We start from the raw sequence: 16,659 nt of genomic DNA, 5'->3' as shown, positions 1-16,659 counted from the left end.
AGGGAACTCGAATTGTTTACATGCATTAGCTATTTTGGGCTGATTGATCAGTTAAATAGATGATCACTACGTTTGACTGAAGTCCCACTGTACAACTGACCTTCCACTAGTTTCTCCAATAGTTAGAACTAGTTTAACCGAAAACAACTTGAGATAATTGACTTTGATTGCTACACATTAGCAATCACACATGCTTAACTGAACTCTAACTCCTCCAACTTGAATTTATTGAGTAAAATGGGTGGCACAAGCCATGTCATACAAGTTAATTGCATCCAAGTTGTCTGCTAATGTGGAAATTCAATTTTTCTCAATTTAATTAAGGCAAAATCAAATTGAGAATTTCTTGCTGCATTTTTCAACAATCCTTCAGGTGAATTTAATCCATGTTTCCAATCCAGCACAACAATGTGCTAATAACAACAACCAACGGATATAAGTAGCATTCAAAATAAATAAAACAGTCAAAAAGCACATATTAAAACACAATTGATGGAGACCCTGAAAAGTACTCCAACTATGTTACTACCTATCCACGTTCATCGAAAGTGCCTCCACCGCTCCTCTCATGAAGCACACCTCTGTTGTCGGCCTCCATCGCCCTAAATCCCATTAGTTGTTGTCGACCTCCATCGCTCTACTTCCCGAAGAACCCATCAATAAGAACCCCTAATCCTTTACCTTTCTTACTTGCACCTCATATTGAAAATTTTAAGACAAAAGGTTTATTTTGTCTTAAAATTCCCCTCCATGTAGCAATGTTGAATGCAACAACACATAAGTTGTCTCTAATCGTATCAATAGAGATCGAAGGGACAAAAGAGTAATTAATGTCTGGGAAATCTTGCCACAAAAAGTTTTCACATTCTTCAGAGTTGGCTACACCCATAAAATAAAGAGCCCAACAAGTCATTGTCTTTATATAAGATAACATGAATGGAAAGTGAAATAACAATGTTGGTATAGGCGCGATACAGTAGTAGCCTGCAAGCTGACAGACTTAGGGTGCACTGTCAGAGTCAATTTTGTAGTTGTTAGATAATATTTTCTTAAATTGATATGTTTTTGTCTTAATTGTTAATTGTCTTAAATGAGTTTCGTCTTAAGTGGCCATTGTCTTAAATATAAAGTTGTCTTAAAATATTTTTGTCTCAAACTGTTTTTGTCTTAAATATAAAGTTTTGTCTTAAATTTTTTTTGTCATAAATTGTTTTTGTCTTAAATTTAAAATTGCCTTTAAATATATTTGTTTTAAGTTGTTTTTCTTTTAAATATAAAATTTTGCCTTAAAATATTTTTGTGTCAAACTATTTTTGTCTTAAATTATATATTTAAGAAAATACAATTGAATTAAATTTTAATGTAAAATAATTAAAATAAAAAGTAACTTTTTAAGACAAAATTTCTTTTGTCTTAAAAAAAAATGTCTTAAAAATAGCCTTGGTGTAATAGTCAATGCAATCAAATCCAAAGTTATAGACGATCAAATTTTCTTCATTACAATATAATTAGAGTACTGTAAAAAATGCTTGACGAGAGAGCCGGAGCGAGAGCGCCACGCTGCGCAGGGAGCCAACCAGCGTCTTCTCAACCGACCCGGGAGCCAACCATCGTTTTCCACAGCCTGTTCAGAGAACCAATCACCGTTTTTCTCAGCTGCGGTCACGAGTAGCCAATAATCTCAGCCACCAGGCATGCCAGGATCCTGCCACGCCACAGCTCTTGCATGTTGAACCTTCCGCTTCGCTTGTGGACATTCATGCATGCATGCCCCCCATCTCTGCTGACGCCTGGACGGTAACGTGTCTCGCTCTGGGATCTTTCCTCACGCTTTTTAATAGTTCTATTCTCGACAGTGCGCGGTTTTTGGCCTTTCGGCCTCGCGGCCTCCTTGGCCGGCTATCCTTCCTCTTCTGAGTTTAGGGAGGTCTTCATCCGCCTGTCTTGCTATCTATCCTTTCTCTGGTCGTCACCTCTGCTCCTGGTGTTTGTCTGGCGGTTGGATGGTGCTTTGCGCATGGGGTCTTCGGCGCTCTCGCTCACGGCATAAGCTTATGATTATAAGGTTAGTTTTACCTCTGTTCCTTTTCCTAGCTAAGTCTGTGCAAGCTTTTGAATATACGTCTAAGGCTAGTTCAAATGGAATTCTGGTATTTATAGAGAGTAGTTTTCTCTGACTTCAATGGCATACTGGTTTTAACAATGGAACTTCTTTAGTTCGTTCTGTCTTAATTTTTTAACAACTTGTAGTTTATACAGTAAGGAGTTTCGCCTGCCTTGAACCGTCATAATGTTCAAGACTTTTCTCCTCAAATTGAAGAAATCCATAGTTATCTATAAGCCATGCACTGACTTTCGTTTTAGAATTGGAGAATGGTGGTGTATATTCCAGATGTATTGTTGCTGTATTGATTGTTAGGAAAACACTGCCAGTTAGGTGCCTTCACTCACTTTGCCCTGCAACATTGTTCCGAAGCCTGCAATGGCTCCCATGGGATAGCCGGGGAAGACAATCGGTTTTTTTTTTTCGGGATCAGAAATTCTGCAGTCTTTCCAAGGAATGTTTTTCAAATTCCTTAGAGTAATGGCCTTGTCCTTCATATGACGTGTTTCATGTACTTAAGAGTACTTGCAATCTAGGAATATCCTCTCTTTGTCAAATTGACGGTTAGCTATCGTCATCATCTGGTAAAAAGCTTCCCTTGGTTTTTAGCGCCTGTCTTGTCTTTGCTTCAACATTCCCTCTGGAGTCTTCTTTGTACTGGTCCCGAGGACTGTTCCGAGCTATCCTCCTTAATTTCCCCCATCTGGCATTCATTCCATCTGGGTGTTTTGTTCAGTTTCGGATCTGGGGAGTAGATATTTCCTGTACAGCCCTATCCCGAAAATTAATTAAAGGCGCGGTCTCTTGCCAGAGTGGAGATCTTCTCTTGATTCAATGACAGGTGGGTCGGACTCATCTGCCACGGAAGAATTGATCCAAGCCACCATCCTGGCTGAAAAAGCACGTGAGGGACCCAAGGTGTCAACAGGGTGGCAAGCCACGGTGGACAATATGATCGTCAAGCTTGTTTGGCCAGAAAAGGATGGACCTTCTTCTAAAAATCCATATCTAAATACTTTTAACAAAGGGGAGGCCTCTGAAAAGGAAATGCGAGCTAATGAACAGGCCTCCCATTATACTAAATCCAGGAACCCGGATATCCGACAATCCTCCCAATCAAATCCTGTTTGTCCCGATATAAACAGATCCCCATCGTTTTTTTGCGCTCCTATCCTTGAACCTTCGGATGGAAAGGCTGTCCCTTCTCCTCCACCCATACATTTAATGGATTTTGTTGTCGGCTCTCATCCCATTATGATCTCATCTTCCTCCTCGACTCCTGATAAGAATCCTCCTCCATCTTCAAAAAGCAAAGAGCCTTGGGTCACAGCCACTCCTTTCAATTCCCCGGAGTCATCCCCTGTTAACAAATATGACAGCGACATTGACTTCTTGCTCAGCAAAAAATCCCTCGAGCTGGAGCCTCTGACAATTCATAAGCCCATTAGCCCTGCTTCTCCTTTCATAAGTCCAAACTCCGCAAAGAATATTACAGTCAGGAAAAAACACAATGGAGGTAGTCGTCACTTTAGGGGGAGAACGATTGTTTCTGAGCATGGAGTAAGGAATTTATCCCTTATTGATGTTCCCATTCAGGACGCGACTGATCTTCAGCCTCTTAGAGCAAGTATGGCTGGTGAGCCATCCAAATGACATTTATTGTCTCCATGAATATCAGGGGTTTAGGCGCAAACCCAAAATATCTGGCGCTAAAGGACATCTTCTATTCAGCTCGTCCAAAAATCATCCTAATCCAAGAAACCATGCACGATAGCCAGGTCTCTATTGCTTACTTTAGGAAAATGTTCCCCTCATGGTTTATGGTTGCATCTGAGGCTCGAGGTCAATCAGGGGGGTTGGCAGTCTTATGGGATCCTGTATGGATCAAGGCCAAGGCCTATAAGTGTTTTGCTGGGATTCTTATTTCGGCTTTTATCAGAGGTCAAAGTCTAAATATCAACATTCTGAACACCTACGTGCCCTATAATAACAGATCTCCTTTCTGGGAAAAATTGTTTGCCTCGGAAATTTTTGAACTTGATTCACTAATGATAGTTGGAGACTTAAATATGACTTTAAACTCTGGCGAATGTCGGGGAAAATTGATGCCTACATGGGATAACAGTAGGTCGGGAGAAGCATATATCGCTAAGAGGATTGATCGCTTCATTTTGCATGCTAGCATCATTGACAAAATGGGCATGCCCATATCATCCATAGGAAATGCCTTCACTTCTGATCACAGGCCTATCTTCCTCGGCTGGCGGGAGAAGGGGTTCAGGCTGGGTTACCCCTTTAAGTTTAATAAAATTTGGTTAGAGGACCCAGCGTTCAATGAAATCATTTCAAATTCGTGGAAGGATCTTTCGAAGTCAGACCTTTTCCCATTCATGACCTTTCGAGATAAATTGGCATCTCTGAGGAAGGTGGCAAAGGAATGGCAATACCAAAAAAGGAAAAAGGACAGACAGGCGCTTCTAGACATTCAAAAAGAGATGGACAGCATTTTAAGTGCTATGGACGCTAATGATTTTCCTCTCAGCATCAAATGCCTCATAAGAGATCTGGAAAAAAGAAAACAAAAGCTTCTGGACCAGGAGGAGGCTTCATGGAGGCTCAAAAGCAGAGCAATCTGGCTAAAGGATGGTGACCGAAACACTAGATTTTTTCATAATTTTGCAAATGCCAGGCGAGAGAAAAACACGATTTGGAGAATCAGCAATGGTAGAGGTGGCTTTTATTTTTCCCAACAGGATATCACAAACGAAGCTGTGAGATATTTTAAAAATCAATATAAAAGGAAGGAAGTAAGTGATTTTCAGGATACCCTCTGGGGTATCGAACTGGCCCCATTAATGTTTGATGATGCAAAGAATGAAAGCTTTTTCCAGCCGATCTCTGAAGAGGAACTTCTAAGTGTCATCAAAGCTTTTAAAAAAGATAAAAGCCCTGGGCCAGATGGCTGGCCCATAGAGTTTTTCTCTCATTTTTTTGACATCTTCAAAAGTGACCTGTTGAGGATGGCGGAGGCATCTCGGATGTCCGGAAGTATACACAACATCATCTCTTCTACTCTGATTGCCCTAATTCCTAAAAGGGCAGAGGCGGATTCCTTCCAAGATTTCAGACCAATATCATTATGCAATATCTTGTTCAAAATTATCTCCAAAATTATTGCGGAGAGATTGAAATCTACTCTGGCCTCCTTCATTTCAAAGGACCAACATGCTTTCTTAAAAGGGAGCAACATCTTGGATGCAGTTGCCATTACACAGGAAAGTCTGTTTTCAATGATATCTAGAAAGACGGATGCGGCCATTCTAAAAATAGACTTGCAGAAGGCCTACGACTGCTTGGATTGGGGATTCTTGAGATGTTTATTGGCAAAGATTGGTTTAAAATCTCATTCCATCAATTGGGTTATGTCATGCGTAGAGAATGTTCGTTACTCAGTCATTATTAATGGAATGCCTTCTCCTTTCTTCTCAGCAGAAAGAGGTCTTCGTCAGGGGTGTCCCCTTTCTCCTCTTTTATTTATTCTGGCGATGAACTCTCTCAGTCTTCAGATTAACAAAGCAGTTGATGAAAAGAGGTGCAGGCTGGTTAGGATATGCAGGGACATCTATTTATCTCACAACCTTTTTGTTGATGATATTCTCATCTTCGCCATGCTGTGCAGAGCTTCCTGGATTTGCCTCAATGAAATTCTTGATAGATTCCAGAAAGCTACTGGTTTAGTTATCAACAAAGCAAAATCCACCCTTTTTCATAATGATACAAGCATGGCAATGGTGACCTGGATTGCTGAGTTGCTTGGTATTGCTCCGAGTCCGCTCAAAGACGGGCTGAAATACTTGGGTTTTCAACTAAAGGCTAAGGGCTACTCAAAAGCGGATTGGCAATGGTTATTAGAAAGATTCTATAAAAAGATATCAGGCTGGGAGTTTAAGTCTCTCTCTCTGGCAGGCAGACTTGTTCTTACTCAGGCAGTCTTGGCACAATTAGCGGTTTATTGGGCTCATATCTTCTTCCTTCCAGCAAGCATCATCAATAAAATGAACAGACTGTCGGCAAATTTTTTATGGGGTGGAAAATCAAATCAGAGTAAAATTCATTTATCGAAGTTGGACAAAATCTCTATGCCTAAGAAGCTAGGTGGCTGGGGCTTGCTCGATATGCAATCTTTTGGGAGAGCGCTTTTATGCAAATTGCTGTGGAGAGGCATTTTTGGTGATGGTCTGTGGAGCCTTTTTATCAGAAAGAAATACATGCAAGATAAAGACCTGGAATTTTGGTACAGAAGGGGATCTATTGGAACCAGGCAAGGTTCTGCCATTTGGCTCAGCCTTAGAAAAGTCCAGCAATACTTTCTGCAGAACTTGAGATGGAATCTCTTCTCTGGCTCCCGAATCTTAATCGGCATCGACTCCATAGTGAGTGGCCGAGTCGGCATGTTTTTTCCTGAAAACCTATTATCTTTCCTTCACAAGAATGGTTGCTTTACTTGGGATAAATTGATCTCATCCTGGAGCGGTCCCATACCATTATGGAAAGACGACCTCGATCTTCACCTACCAGGTCTGCTGCTTTCGGTGTGGAACTTAGTAAAAGAAGCTTTGTGTAGCCTGGGTATTCATCGTTCTGGATCCAAAGACCATCTCATATGGACCGTTCCAAATGCAAAGATGCCTGTTCGTGTAAAAGACATTTATGTCGACATGATTTCTTCAAAAGCTCCAGGCTCCAGCCCTCTTTATCCCTCGTGCCTATGGAAATAGGGGTGCCCTCTCGAAATGATTCTCTTCTCGTGGCTGGTCTTTGACAACATAAATCTATCATGGGAGAACTTGAGGAAGAGAAGCTGGCATGGGCCGAGCAAATGCGCTATGTGTGAAGCTGCGGAGGAATCTAATTTCCATATGTTCTTCCAATGCAACTCTTCACTTCAGATCTGGTATGAACTATCTCTGTTTTATGGTTTTCCTCACGTTGTTTTTGCTTCAGTACAGGTTGCCTTTTAATGGTGGAGCGAGCAAAAGCACTCTTGGCGATCTCTGTTTATTATTGCCTGTTGGTGTTTATGGAAACGGAGGAATGCCAAGATCTTCCAAGAGTCAAAGGAGCCTCTTAAATCAATTCTGCAACGTATAATGGCCTTTCAAGACTCGATGCCTTTGAAAAAAGTCAAGATGAAAAAGGATTGCAAAAATGTGCCGGATGACATTTCCATTGCTGCTCACTGTGCTTTCTTTGATGGGGCTGAGCAGAATAACATTTGTGGTTGTGGAGTCCATATTATTATGGACGACAAGTTGCAATACTTTCTATCCTGGAATGGAGGGTTTGGCTCAAATAGCATGGCCGAGGCTAGGGCTCTTGCAGGGCTGCTGCCCTTCTGCGTATTTTTTGATATCCAAAGCATTTCAATTTATGGTGATTCGAAATCAATGATTGATCATGTTAGCGGATAATGCCACATTAGCTGTCCTCATCTGTCTGGATGGTTAAACAGAATCATGTAGTTTTGGAGCAATATGAAACAACGCTCAATTCACCATATCCCTCGCTCCCTTAATGATCAAGCTGACCAACTATTGAAGAAGGGTCTTTCAATGGAGCTGGGTTCTTGGTCTTTGATGATCTCTGATGATGATTATTCTTGTCTCATCCAGGATTTCTTCATCCCGGGAATTTGATCCTTTTTTCTCATCCATCTGTTTTTCCTGTTTTGCATACAGTTTCCTTTTGTTATATATGTTTATGACAGCTACTGTACAGATTTTGATACCTTTCGGGATCCTATGTCTATTAAATTTTGATCCATATTCATGCATATGCATGCAAGGTGTCTGATCCTTGCCACATCTTATATACTTTTTATATTGTCTCAATATAACTCTATGAAGATTTTTCTCTCTGAAAAAAAAATGTAAAAAATGTTGGAAATGACATTGTTTAAGTTTCTCCATTTTCTTTATTACAGTATAATTAAAATAATGTAGGAAAGTGCTGGAAATGATCTTGTCGTTTAAGACTTGTAACGCCCCTATCTAGCCTAGGCAGTTATAGCGCTAAAGTTGTGGATGGATATTTACCATATATACACGAATAAAACTATAACTTAAAATTAGAATTTATTTTGAAACATTATTTTGTGCTAGTTTAAAAATGTTTTTTTATTTTTTTTCAATATTATTTTTTCTTTACACAATAAACAAAAACCAAATAGTTACAATACACCTAAAAAAACAATCAGATAATGACAACATACCCTTCTTAAAAAAAATTAATCAACTACCCTTTTCGGTGTTCACTGTAAATTACTCATGGCCAACTATTTACGGACCTCCTAGTGGATTGCGATTTGACAATAGAATCAAACATTTGAGAGCTGCCATAAAATTAAATGCCCACTGTTTTGAAATGTGAATGCAGAAAGCCTTCGTCTGACACAAGCAACCCGAGACAGAGAATCAGAGGTTTCGTAACGAAAGCACCTAAGGGCACTAGTCATGTGCAAACGCGTAATATGCTGACGGTGACAACACGGACAAGATGCGCCCACAACCAACGTTTTTTCCAATGCGCACGCTGATTGGTATTAGGTACCAGTGCACCACATCAAAACTTTGGATTCCCAAGGCTGAAATTAGGGTTTCGAATCAAAATAGTGAAGATATAATTTTGCTCCTGCTTTACTGAACAAATTAGAAGGGTAAACTCGCGACTTAACCAAATTGAAGTGATTACATTTTTCTTTCAAGCAACTGGTACAGAGAGACCTGAACCTCCTGGAAGCGACTCAGAGAGTAGCAGAACCTGCTGGTAACTTGGAAGTACCTGGCAGCCATTTTACACTCGTGAGGTCCATAATACTGGGGTTGTAATTTTCGATCTCTGCAAAAAACATTTCATCTTTATATCTTTTTATTATTGTTTATCTATCCATGGCAAACCTTAACTTCACACAGGCTCCTCATCATGCATCCTTACCATCCTCGTCCACCTGCTCTGCATTTCCCTCGTATGCCAACAGCTATCCTTATGATGTGTTTATCAACCACCGCGGGCCAGATACCAAGTCATCCATCGCTAGCGATCTCCACTCTACCCTTACTGCACATCAATTGCGAGTCTTTCTGGACAAGGAGATGGAGAAGGGAGACTTCTTCGCGTCTCAAATAGCGAACGCTATTCGGACAGCCTCCGTCCATCTGGCAATTTTCTCTCCTCATTATGCCGAATCAGAGTGGTGTCTAAATGAGCTCCTACTTATGTTGGAGACGATGGAGACAGGCCAGTCAACCATCATTCCAATCTTCTACCGTGTGAAGGTTGCAGATCTTAGGTGGAAAAAAGGCATGTATGCTGAAGCGCTGAAGGTTCTCCAAAACAAGAAATCAATCGACTCTCAAACGCAGCAAGAGAGGCCGCGTTACGACTCCAACACCATTGAAAAATGGAGAAACGCTCTTTCTTATGTTTCATATATATACGGTTTTGAACTGGAGCAGGAGAATAATGGGTATGAACCCCAGCTCTTCAAATTTCTCTTGATACTTCTATTATCTTTAGAGTTTGTTGGATTGATTGTAGATAATACATTATTAATTTTGTTGTGAAATTTATTCAGGGACAAGAAGCCGATTCTCAATGAGATCGTGCAGCTAGTTTTGCAAAAGGTTAAAAAAATATTATTCAGGGACAAGAATCCGATTCTAGATGAGATCGTGCAGGTAGTATTGCAAAAGGTTAAAAAACCAGCTCTGGAAGTGTCCAAATATCCAATAGGTTTGGATCAAAAAGTAAAAGAATTTGAAGAGTTACTGAAGCAGCAGCAAAGTGGGGTAATTAGAGTTATAGGAGTTGTGGGGTTTGGTGGGATTGGCAAAACCACATTAGCTAAAGAAATCTTTAACCGTGAACGATCAAATTACAAGCAATCTTGCTTTTTATTTGACATCAGAGAAAATTCTTTAACTACCTTGCAGAGTGACCTTATGAAGTACTTGACTCAACTGGATGAGCAAATACGCAGCCCTGAGGAAGGTAAAGGAAAGCTCAGACGGAATCTCTCATCCAAACAAGCCCTCATTATTTTAGATAATGTGGATCATCCTTCGCAGCTGAATGCGTTACTCTTACCAGCTAGGGATGCCCTTCATCCCAGTAGCTTAATCATAGTTACTTCTCGGGATAAGCAAGTTCTTATAAACAAAGATATCAAAGAATCCTCCATTTATATGTCCAAATGTCTCAATGAACAACACTCAAGAGAACTCTTCTGCCTACATGCCTTCGGGCAACCGCAACCAGTTGCAGGATTCGAGGAATTGGTTCAAAAGTTTTCTGTTGCGTGCCAAGGATTGCCGTTATCTCTCACAGTGCTAGGAGAACATCTGAGTGGACTAAACGATTTGATTTCTTGGACAGCCGAATTGGACAAAATCTCTAAAATACTACCAGAAGATGTACAGAACAGACTGAGAATTAGCTATGACGGTCTTGATATACATCAGAAGCAAATATTCTTAGACATCGCCTGCTTCTTCATAGGAGAAGACAGGGAAACTGCTATACGAGTATGGGACGGATCGGAGTGGGGAGGATATCAGGGGATCTGGATCTTGCAGAGCCGGTGTCTGGTGGAGGTGGACCGCCGCAAGAACGGTATAAGAATGCACGATCACCTGAGAGACCTTGGCAGAGATATTGTAAAGAACGAAACTCCCCATCAGCTTTGGCGCCCAACTCATAACCTTCTTCATTGTCTACAGGATCAATCACCGGTAGGTATTTTGAAGCTTTAAATTGACTTTCAAAAAAGCAAATTCCCAATATTGTATCTTCTGAATTCTTAGATTTTTGAAGGATATCGGCATTGTTCTTAATATTTTATGAGGAACAATTATGCTTTTTGAAGTTTTAGATTAACTTTCAATTGTATCTTCTGATTTCTCAAATTTTTAAAGATATCGACTTTGTTTCTAATACTTTATGAGGAGACATTTAGGTGCGTGGAATTCACATGGTTGAACAAAGATCTACCCCTCCTTTCGAAAACCCTGTGGAGCTGGGCAACCATTTCCTGGGAATGAGGATGTTGGAGCTGCTTAGGGCTGAAGGTGATTGTCTAAAAATCATATTTAGCAGCGTCCAGTCAAGACATCTCATATGGCTCAGATGGTATCGATGTCCATACTCTTGCCTGCCTTTCTGGATTCGCAGGGATAATTTAAGGGTATTACATGTAGATGGGAGCAAATTGAAAAGAGTATGGGGAGAAAGTAATTTTGAGGTAAATTGTCAGACTTCTCTTACTTTGGAATTAAAGCATTTGAAGATTATTATTTTTTTTTGAGAAAATAACTTGGAAATACTGATAGATTGCAATTCTTTTTTAGAAGTTTTGGGATGTAGTTTAATTTCTCTAAAAACAATTCTCCTCTTTAATTTCATGAGATTTAAACCTGTAGCCGGGAAGAAACTAAATCCCAAGTGGATCAATTAATCTACACATTATAGTAAATGCTTCATGATTAAATTAACTTAAAAGTATTCCACTCAAATCTAATATATATTTTTCAATCATCAAATATTTGTTTGATGAATTCAAAAAAATATGGTTTAAAATGTTTTCACATTTATTTGGTAGTTGTTTGGATAGGATAATACCATTTTTTTTTATTGATGTCTGTTACAAATAAAGATCTATCTTGATTAAACCTACATTCAATTAGTTTTATAACTATATTTCAAAATTAAACCATGTATATTTATTAATTTATTTTAATCTTAAAATTGTAATATTTCAGTTTTTCAATATATATAATTTAATATTATTTTTCCGTTATAATTAAAAAATAAAGCTATTCGAAACCTTCATACATTGCTTTGACGATATTTTTTTTATTTTTATTTTTAAATAAAAGAATAATGTTTGACCTGCCTTTCGAATTTGATCCAATTGCTACATGTCACATACAAGTCGTTAACATCACTTTGGAAATGTGAAAATTGCAGGAAGCTGTGGAGTTGAGGGAGTTGCATATAAATGCTCCTCTCTTAAAGATTCCAAACTCCATAAAGAAGCTGAAGTATTTGGAGAAGATTGTTCTGGAACATGGAGAGCTGAAAACTTTCCCAAATGAATTCTGTCATCTGCAGTCCTTGAAGCACCTAGAGTTGAGGAGCTGTTCTATAGAGTCGCTGCCAGATTGTTTTGGGAAGTTGCAAAACCTCCAACATATTGAGTTACACAGTTGCTGCAATTTGAAGCTGCTTCCCAATTCCTTTGGGACTTTGATGCGACTTGAATATTTGTCGTTGCAACATTGTGGCCAGTTGACTATATCCCGTGAATGTTTTGGAAATATAAGCACACTTGAACACTTATATCTCTCATATTGTTTGAGTATTGAAGATTTGCCTCAGGTAGCAAATAACAGGTTATTGAGAGAAGTAATTTTATTGGGCACAAGCTTAACAAAACTACCAGATGATATTGGAGATCTAAGTAATCTAAGAGTTCTGCATTTAGAGAGTAACAGTGAAATGTTGGAAAAGCTGCCAGATTCTCTCTCTAACCTAAGAAACTTAGAGCAATTGATTCTTGAAAATTGCAGGGGTCTGACATGTTTGCCCAATTCCATTGGTAAGCTACAGAGTTTACAGAATCTGAGGGTATTAAATTGCTTCCAATTGAAGGGTTTGCCCGGTTCCATCAGAAGGTTGAATCGGTTGAAAAAGTTGGAAATAAAGACTGCAGGTGTAGATTACTTAGCATTACCGCCCCGTGTCCCTCAGAAAAATAATACCACTGTCAGTTGCATGCTTCTGCTCGAGGAATTGAAACTGTTTGACATAAAAATATCAAAGATATCATTTCCCAAAGACGTTTGCCCTGACCTTCAACGTCTCGAAATCCGTCAATGTGAAAGACTGGTGGAGGTTGGAGCATTGCCAACAACACTACTGTCGCTAAAGTTGAAGAAATGTTATGCACTGAAGAAAATGAGAGGGCAGAAGAACCTAGGGTTTGACAGAGGAGAGGAGCTGCCAGGTCTCCAAACGTCGATACGTTCGGATGAGGGTATCGTTAACTGTCCGGAGAGCACAGAGGGCTTGGCACAGTTGACAAAACTTGAAGTGCTACAGGTGGAAGACTGCTGTGAGTTAGAAGAACTACCAGGTCTCGAACATTTGACCTCGTTACGGGACCTTTATGTCAGTGGGTGTGGGAAACTGCAGTGGCTGCCAAGTCTTGAAAGGTTGGTATCTTTGGAGACGTTGGTCACTTCGGGCTGTGTGAAGCTGAAAAGCATAGTGGGGTTGGCGCAGCTGTCAAATCTTACAGTAGTAAACGTAGTTGACTGCTGGGATTTAGAAGAACTTCCAGGTATTAAACAGTTGAAGTCGTTGAGGTACCTTTATGCCACCAGGTGTGGGAAACTGCAGAGCATAGAGGGGTTGGGGCAGTTGACAGAACTTCGACTGCTAGACGTGGAAGGCTGCTGCGAGTTACGAGAACTTCCAAGTCTCCAACATTTGACCTCGTTGAGGAAGCTTGTTGCCAGAGGGTGTGGGAAACTGCAGAGCATAAGGGGTTTGGCGCCGTTGACAGATCTTGAAGAGCTAAACGTGGAACACTGCTGTAACTTAGAAGTACTGGAGGGTTTCGGATATTTGAAATCGTTGAAGATGCTAAATATACAGCATTGCAGTAAACTCCGCGTCGGTGGGGCAGAAGTAAGGAAAGCCGCCGCATTTAATCTTCTGATGCAAGAATGGAGCAAGGGCAGCAGGGGCTGAGATTGCAATGAAAGTACTTCATAGTTACAGTGTTGGTATTTGACCTCCGCTCGCTCGCTGCACATTGTGTCGTTGACGGTATGCTTTAGAGGTTAATTGGTATGTGGTTCCATGGTGTATTGATGGAAATGCAGAAATACTTCTATTAGAATTATCATTTTTATATCCTTTTTTAGTCCTTGCCATAGGCAGCACGGATTATTGAACTCTGAGCCTTAGGTAGAATAATGATTTCTTTAACCAAACCTTTATTAATGCATTTTTTGCTGGGGCTATTGAACATTGAAAGCCCTCATTCTTAACCTATCAGCGAATTTGAGGTCTTATTTGAAGAGGTCTATAACCTAGGAACCTAAGGCATTTCAATTTCAGAATTGCTGTCAATCTGGACTAATGCTCAGGTTCTTCTGTACATGTGGCTTCACTGACTTTGGCCACAATCTTCTGAACCCTGGTACACGCGCTTTCTTGTCTGTTCTACTATTACGCTGCTTCACACGTTTTACATTGAATAAAAAATGATACTATTCTTTGTTAGAATTTTTTTTGTCAGAACTTTTTTTTAGATATTATCAGTAATCAGTAATTACTTCAAGCATGTCAGTGAGAAATTAGTTTTGCAAGTATTAGTATATGTTACTAGGATATTAGTAACCAATCTGTATTGTTGAAATCTAATTTCAACGCAGCCGTACGCTCCCCAAAACCGCCAGCAAAAACCACAAACCGGTTTAAAGATTTCTCGGACCGCCTACCTGCAGAGAATGGTTTTCGTACACAAGGGCCCGAGAAAATGTGGAGCTGACACGTGGTTCAGCCCTGACGTAACGCAACGTCATTTTCTCGGAGGTTAATGTTCAGCACTTGTTGCGTTTCCGATATTGTTGTCCACCGTTGGATGTGCTCTCGTGTTCTCCGCCGTTGATCACCTGGAGCTGCATACGAACCTGCATTAAATTAAAACCATTGCGTGGAGTGTTTGATTTTTGAGTTTGACCGCTGTGGAAGAAATGTCTTGGAATTTAATGGTGGTACGAAGTTTTAGGTGGCCCTCTTAATATGAGTATGGGCACGTTTTAATACATATTTTTATATATGTTTCTTATATACGGCATGTATTAATGTTCGTAAAAATATGTTGTATTTTGTTTTAAATTGCGTTGACCATTTTGTAATGAAACATATAACATATGCTTGTGTTTTTTTTGATATATGGGAGATATGTAAGTGTACACAGCAGCGAAAAGATTTGGTGGTGCAGCGAAAACCATGTGTGGAATGTATTGAACACACAGCAGTGTGTAAAAAGATAGAACCAGGTGATGTAATTTCTGGAATAGCAAAAACCATGTGTGGTTTTGCACAAGCAGTGCATAAAGAAAATGGTGAAGCCTAAGTTGTTTTTACACCAGTGAATGTAAATTTTGTTTTACAGCAGTAAGCTCATGTAAACTTTTGTTACAGCAGTAAGTTGTTTTTCACAGCAGTGAATATGAAAATGATTTTACAGTGGTAAATCTTTGTATCAGGTTTTAATGAATAGAAAGTTTTTTTTGTGGTGAAATACTCTGTCTCTCAGTGAAATTTCTTTTAAGTCTTCTGTGTGCACAAAAGATCTTGGAGCAAAAGAAACAGAGCATTGTCTCTGTGTGTTTGTTTATTTGGTTTTTGGTATTTTCCCCATCAAAAATACCCAACAGTGGTATCAGAGCAGGTTTAGGCTCTTTGTAGGAGACAAAGAAGCTGAAGGGAGAAGGTTGTTGCTGCAGCAAAACTTCTCAGGCAGACAGAAGACAGTCAACAAAAGATTCAGGTATTCCAAAAAGTTTTTTTTGTGTTGCTGAAGAAACAGTCAGCTGTTTTAAACACACAGTCAAGGATTTAGAGGCATAGATCAGAATACAAGGAATGGCCAGCACAAGCACTGGTATGGGTTTGTTTAACACCCAGCTCCCACAGTTTAATGGGAAAAACTATGACTACTGGGCAATAACCATGACAGCCCTGTTTGCCTCTCAAGACTTATGGGAAATAGTTGAGGAAGGTTTTGAAGAACCAGCAGATGAAACTGAGTTCAATGCACTAACTCAGGGAGAGAGAGATCAGCTGAAGAGCAATAGGAAGAAGGATTCGAAAGCCCGTATGTTGTTGTATCTAGCAGTAGACCAGAGTGTGTTTCCAAGGTTAGCAGCAGCTAAGACAGCAAATGAAGCATGGCAAACCCTCAAGACAGCCTATCAAGGCATGGAGAGAGTGAAGACAGCAAAACTACAATTGCTGAGAAAGGACTTTGAGAATCTGTGCATGAAGGAGTCAGATAACATTGACTCATTCTTCACTCATGTGATTGGTGTAATCACACAAATGAGAACTCATGGAGAAACTATTGAAGATAGAAGGATTGTGGAGAAAATATTGAGGGTCTTACCCTCAAAGTTTGATGCCATAGTCACCACCATCGAAGAGACAAAGGATCTCTCAAACTATTCAGTTGATGAGCTACATGCATCACTGATAACTCATGAGCAGAGGTTGAGTAGGAATGAAAACTCATCTCTAGAGCAAGCCTTCAAGACCCAGATGTCTTTTGGAAGAGGAAGAGGTCAAGGCAGAGGAAACCGAAGAGGAAGAGGCAGAAGCCAGAACAGAGGTGGAAGGAACAGCCCATCAAATGCACAAGGAAGAGGCATCAATCCAAATCAGAACCAAGGCCAAGGCAGCAGCCAACAAGGAGGACAATATCA

At 40.0% G+C, this 16,659-nt stretch overlaps 1 protein-coding gene across 1 annotated transcript; it reads left to right on the top strand.

Moving 5' to 3' along the window:
- The first annotated feature begins 9,051 nt into the window (after nucleotides 1-9,051).
- LOC149213583 (disease resistance protein RPS4B-like) lies at nucleotides 9,052-14,400 on the top strand. The gene is made up of 4 exons (XM_089389078.1): nucleotides 9,052-9,629; nucleotides 9,738-10,893; nucleotides 11,118-11,402; nucleotides 12,128-14,400. Exons 1-4 carry the CDS (start codon nucleotides 9,052-9,054, stop codon nucleotides 13,913-13,915), a joined length of 3,807 nt encoding a protein of 1,268 aa, XP_089245204.1. The 3' UTR covers nucleotides 13,916-14,400.
- Nucleotides 14,401-16,659: the final 2,259 nt, after the last annotated feature.

Source organism: Pinus tabuliformis, chromosome 1_1, assembly GCF_031772625.1.
Source record: "Pinus tabuliformis cultivar Carrire ecotype Pingquan chromosome 1_1, CPIR1, whole genome shotgun sequence".
In the NCBI taxonomy this organism is placed as follows: Eukaryota; Viridiplantae; Streptophyta; class Pinopsida; order Pinales; family Pinaceae; genus Pinus; species Pinus tabuliformis.
This window is presented reverse-complemented; position numbering and strand designations above follow the sequence as displayed.

Bases quoted from the DNA above. Each gene is read 5' to 3' on its own strand.
- LOC149213583 (XM_089389078.1), top strand. From the start codon at position 9,052: ATGGCAAACCTTAACTTCACACAGGCTCCTCATCATGCATCCTTACCA. The intron at 9,630-9,737 runs GTATGAACCCCA...AAATTTATTCAG, and splicing joins CTGGAGCAGGAGAATAATGG to GGACAAGAAGCCGATTCTCA. The intron at 10,894-11,117 runs GTAGGTATTTTG...GGAGACATTTAG, and splicing joins GTCTACAGGATCAATCACCG to GTGCGTGGAATTCACATGGT.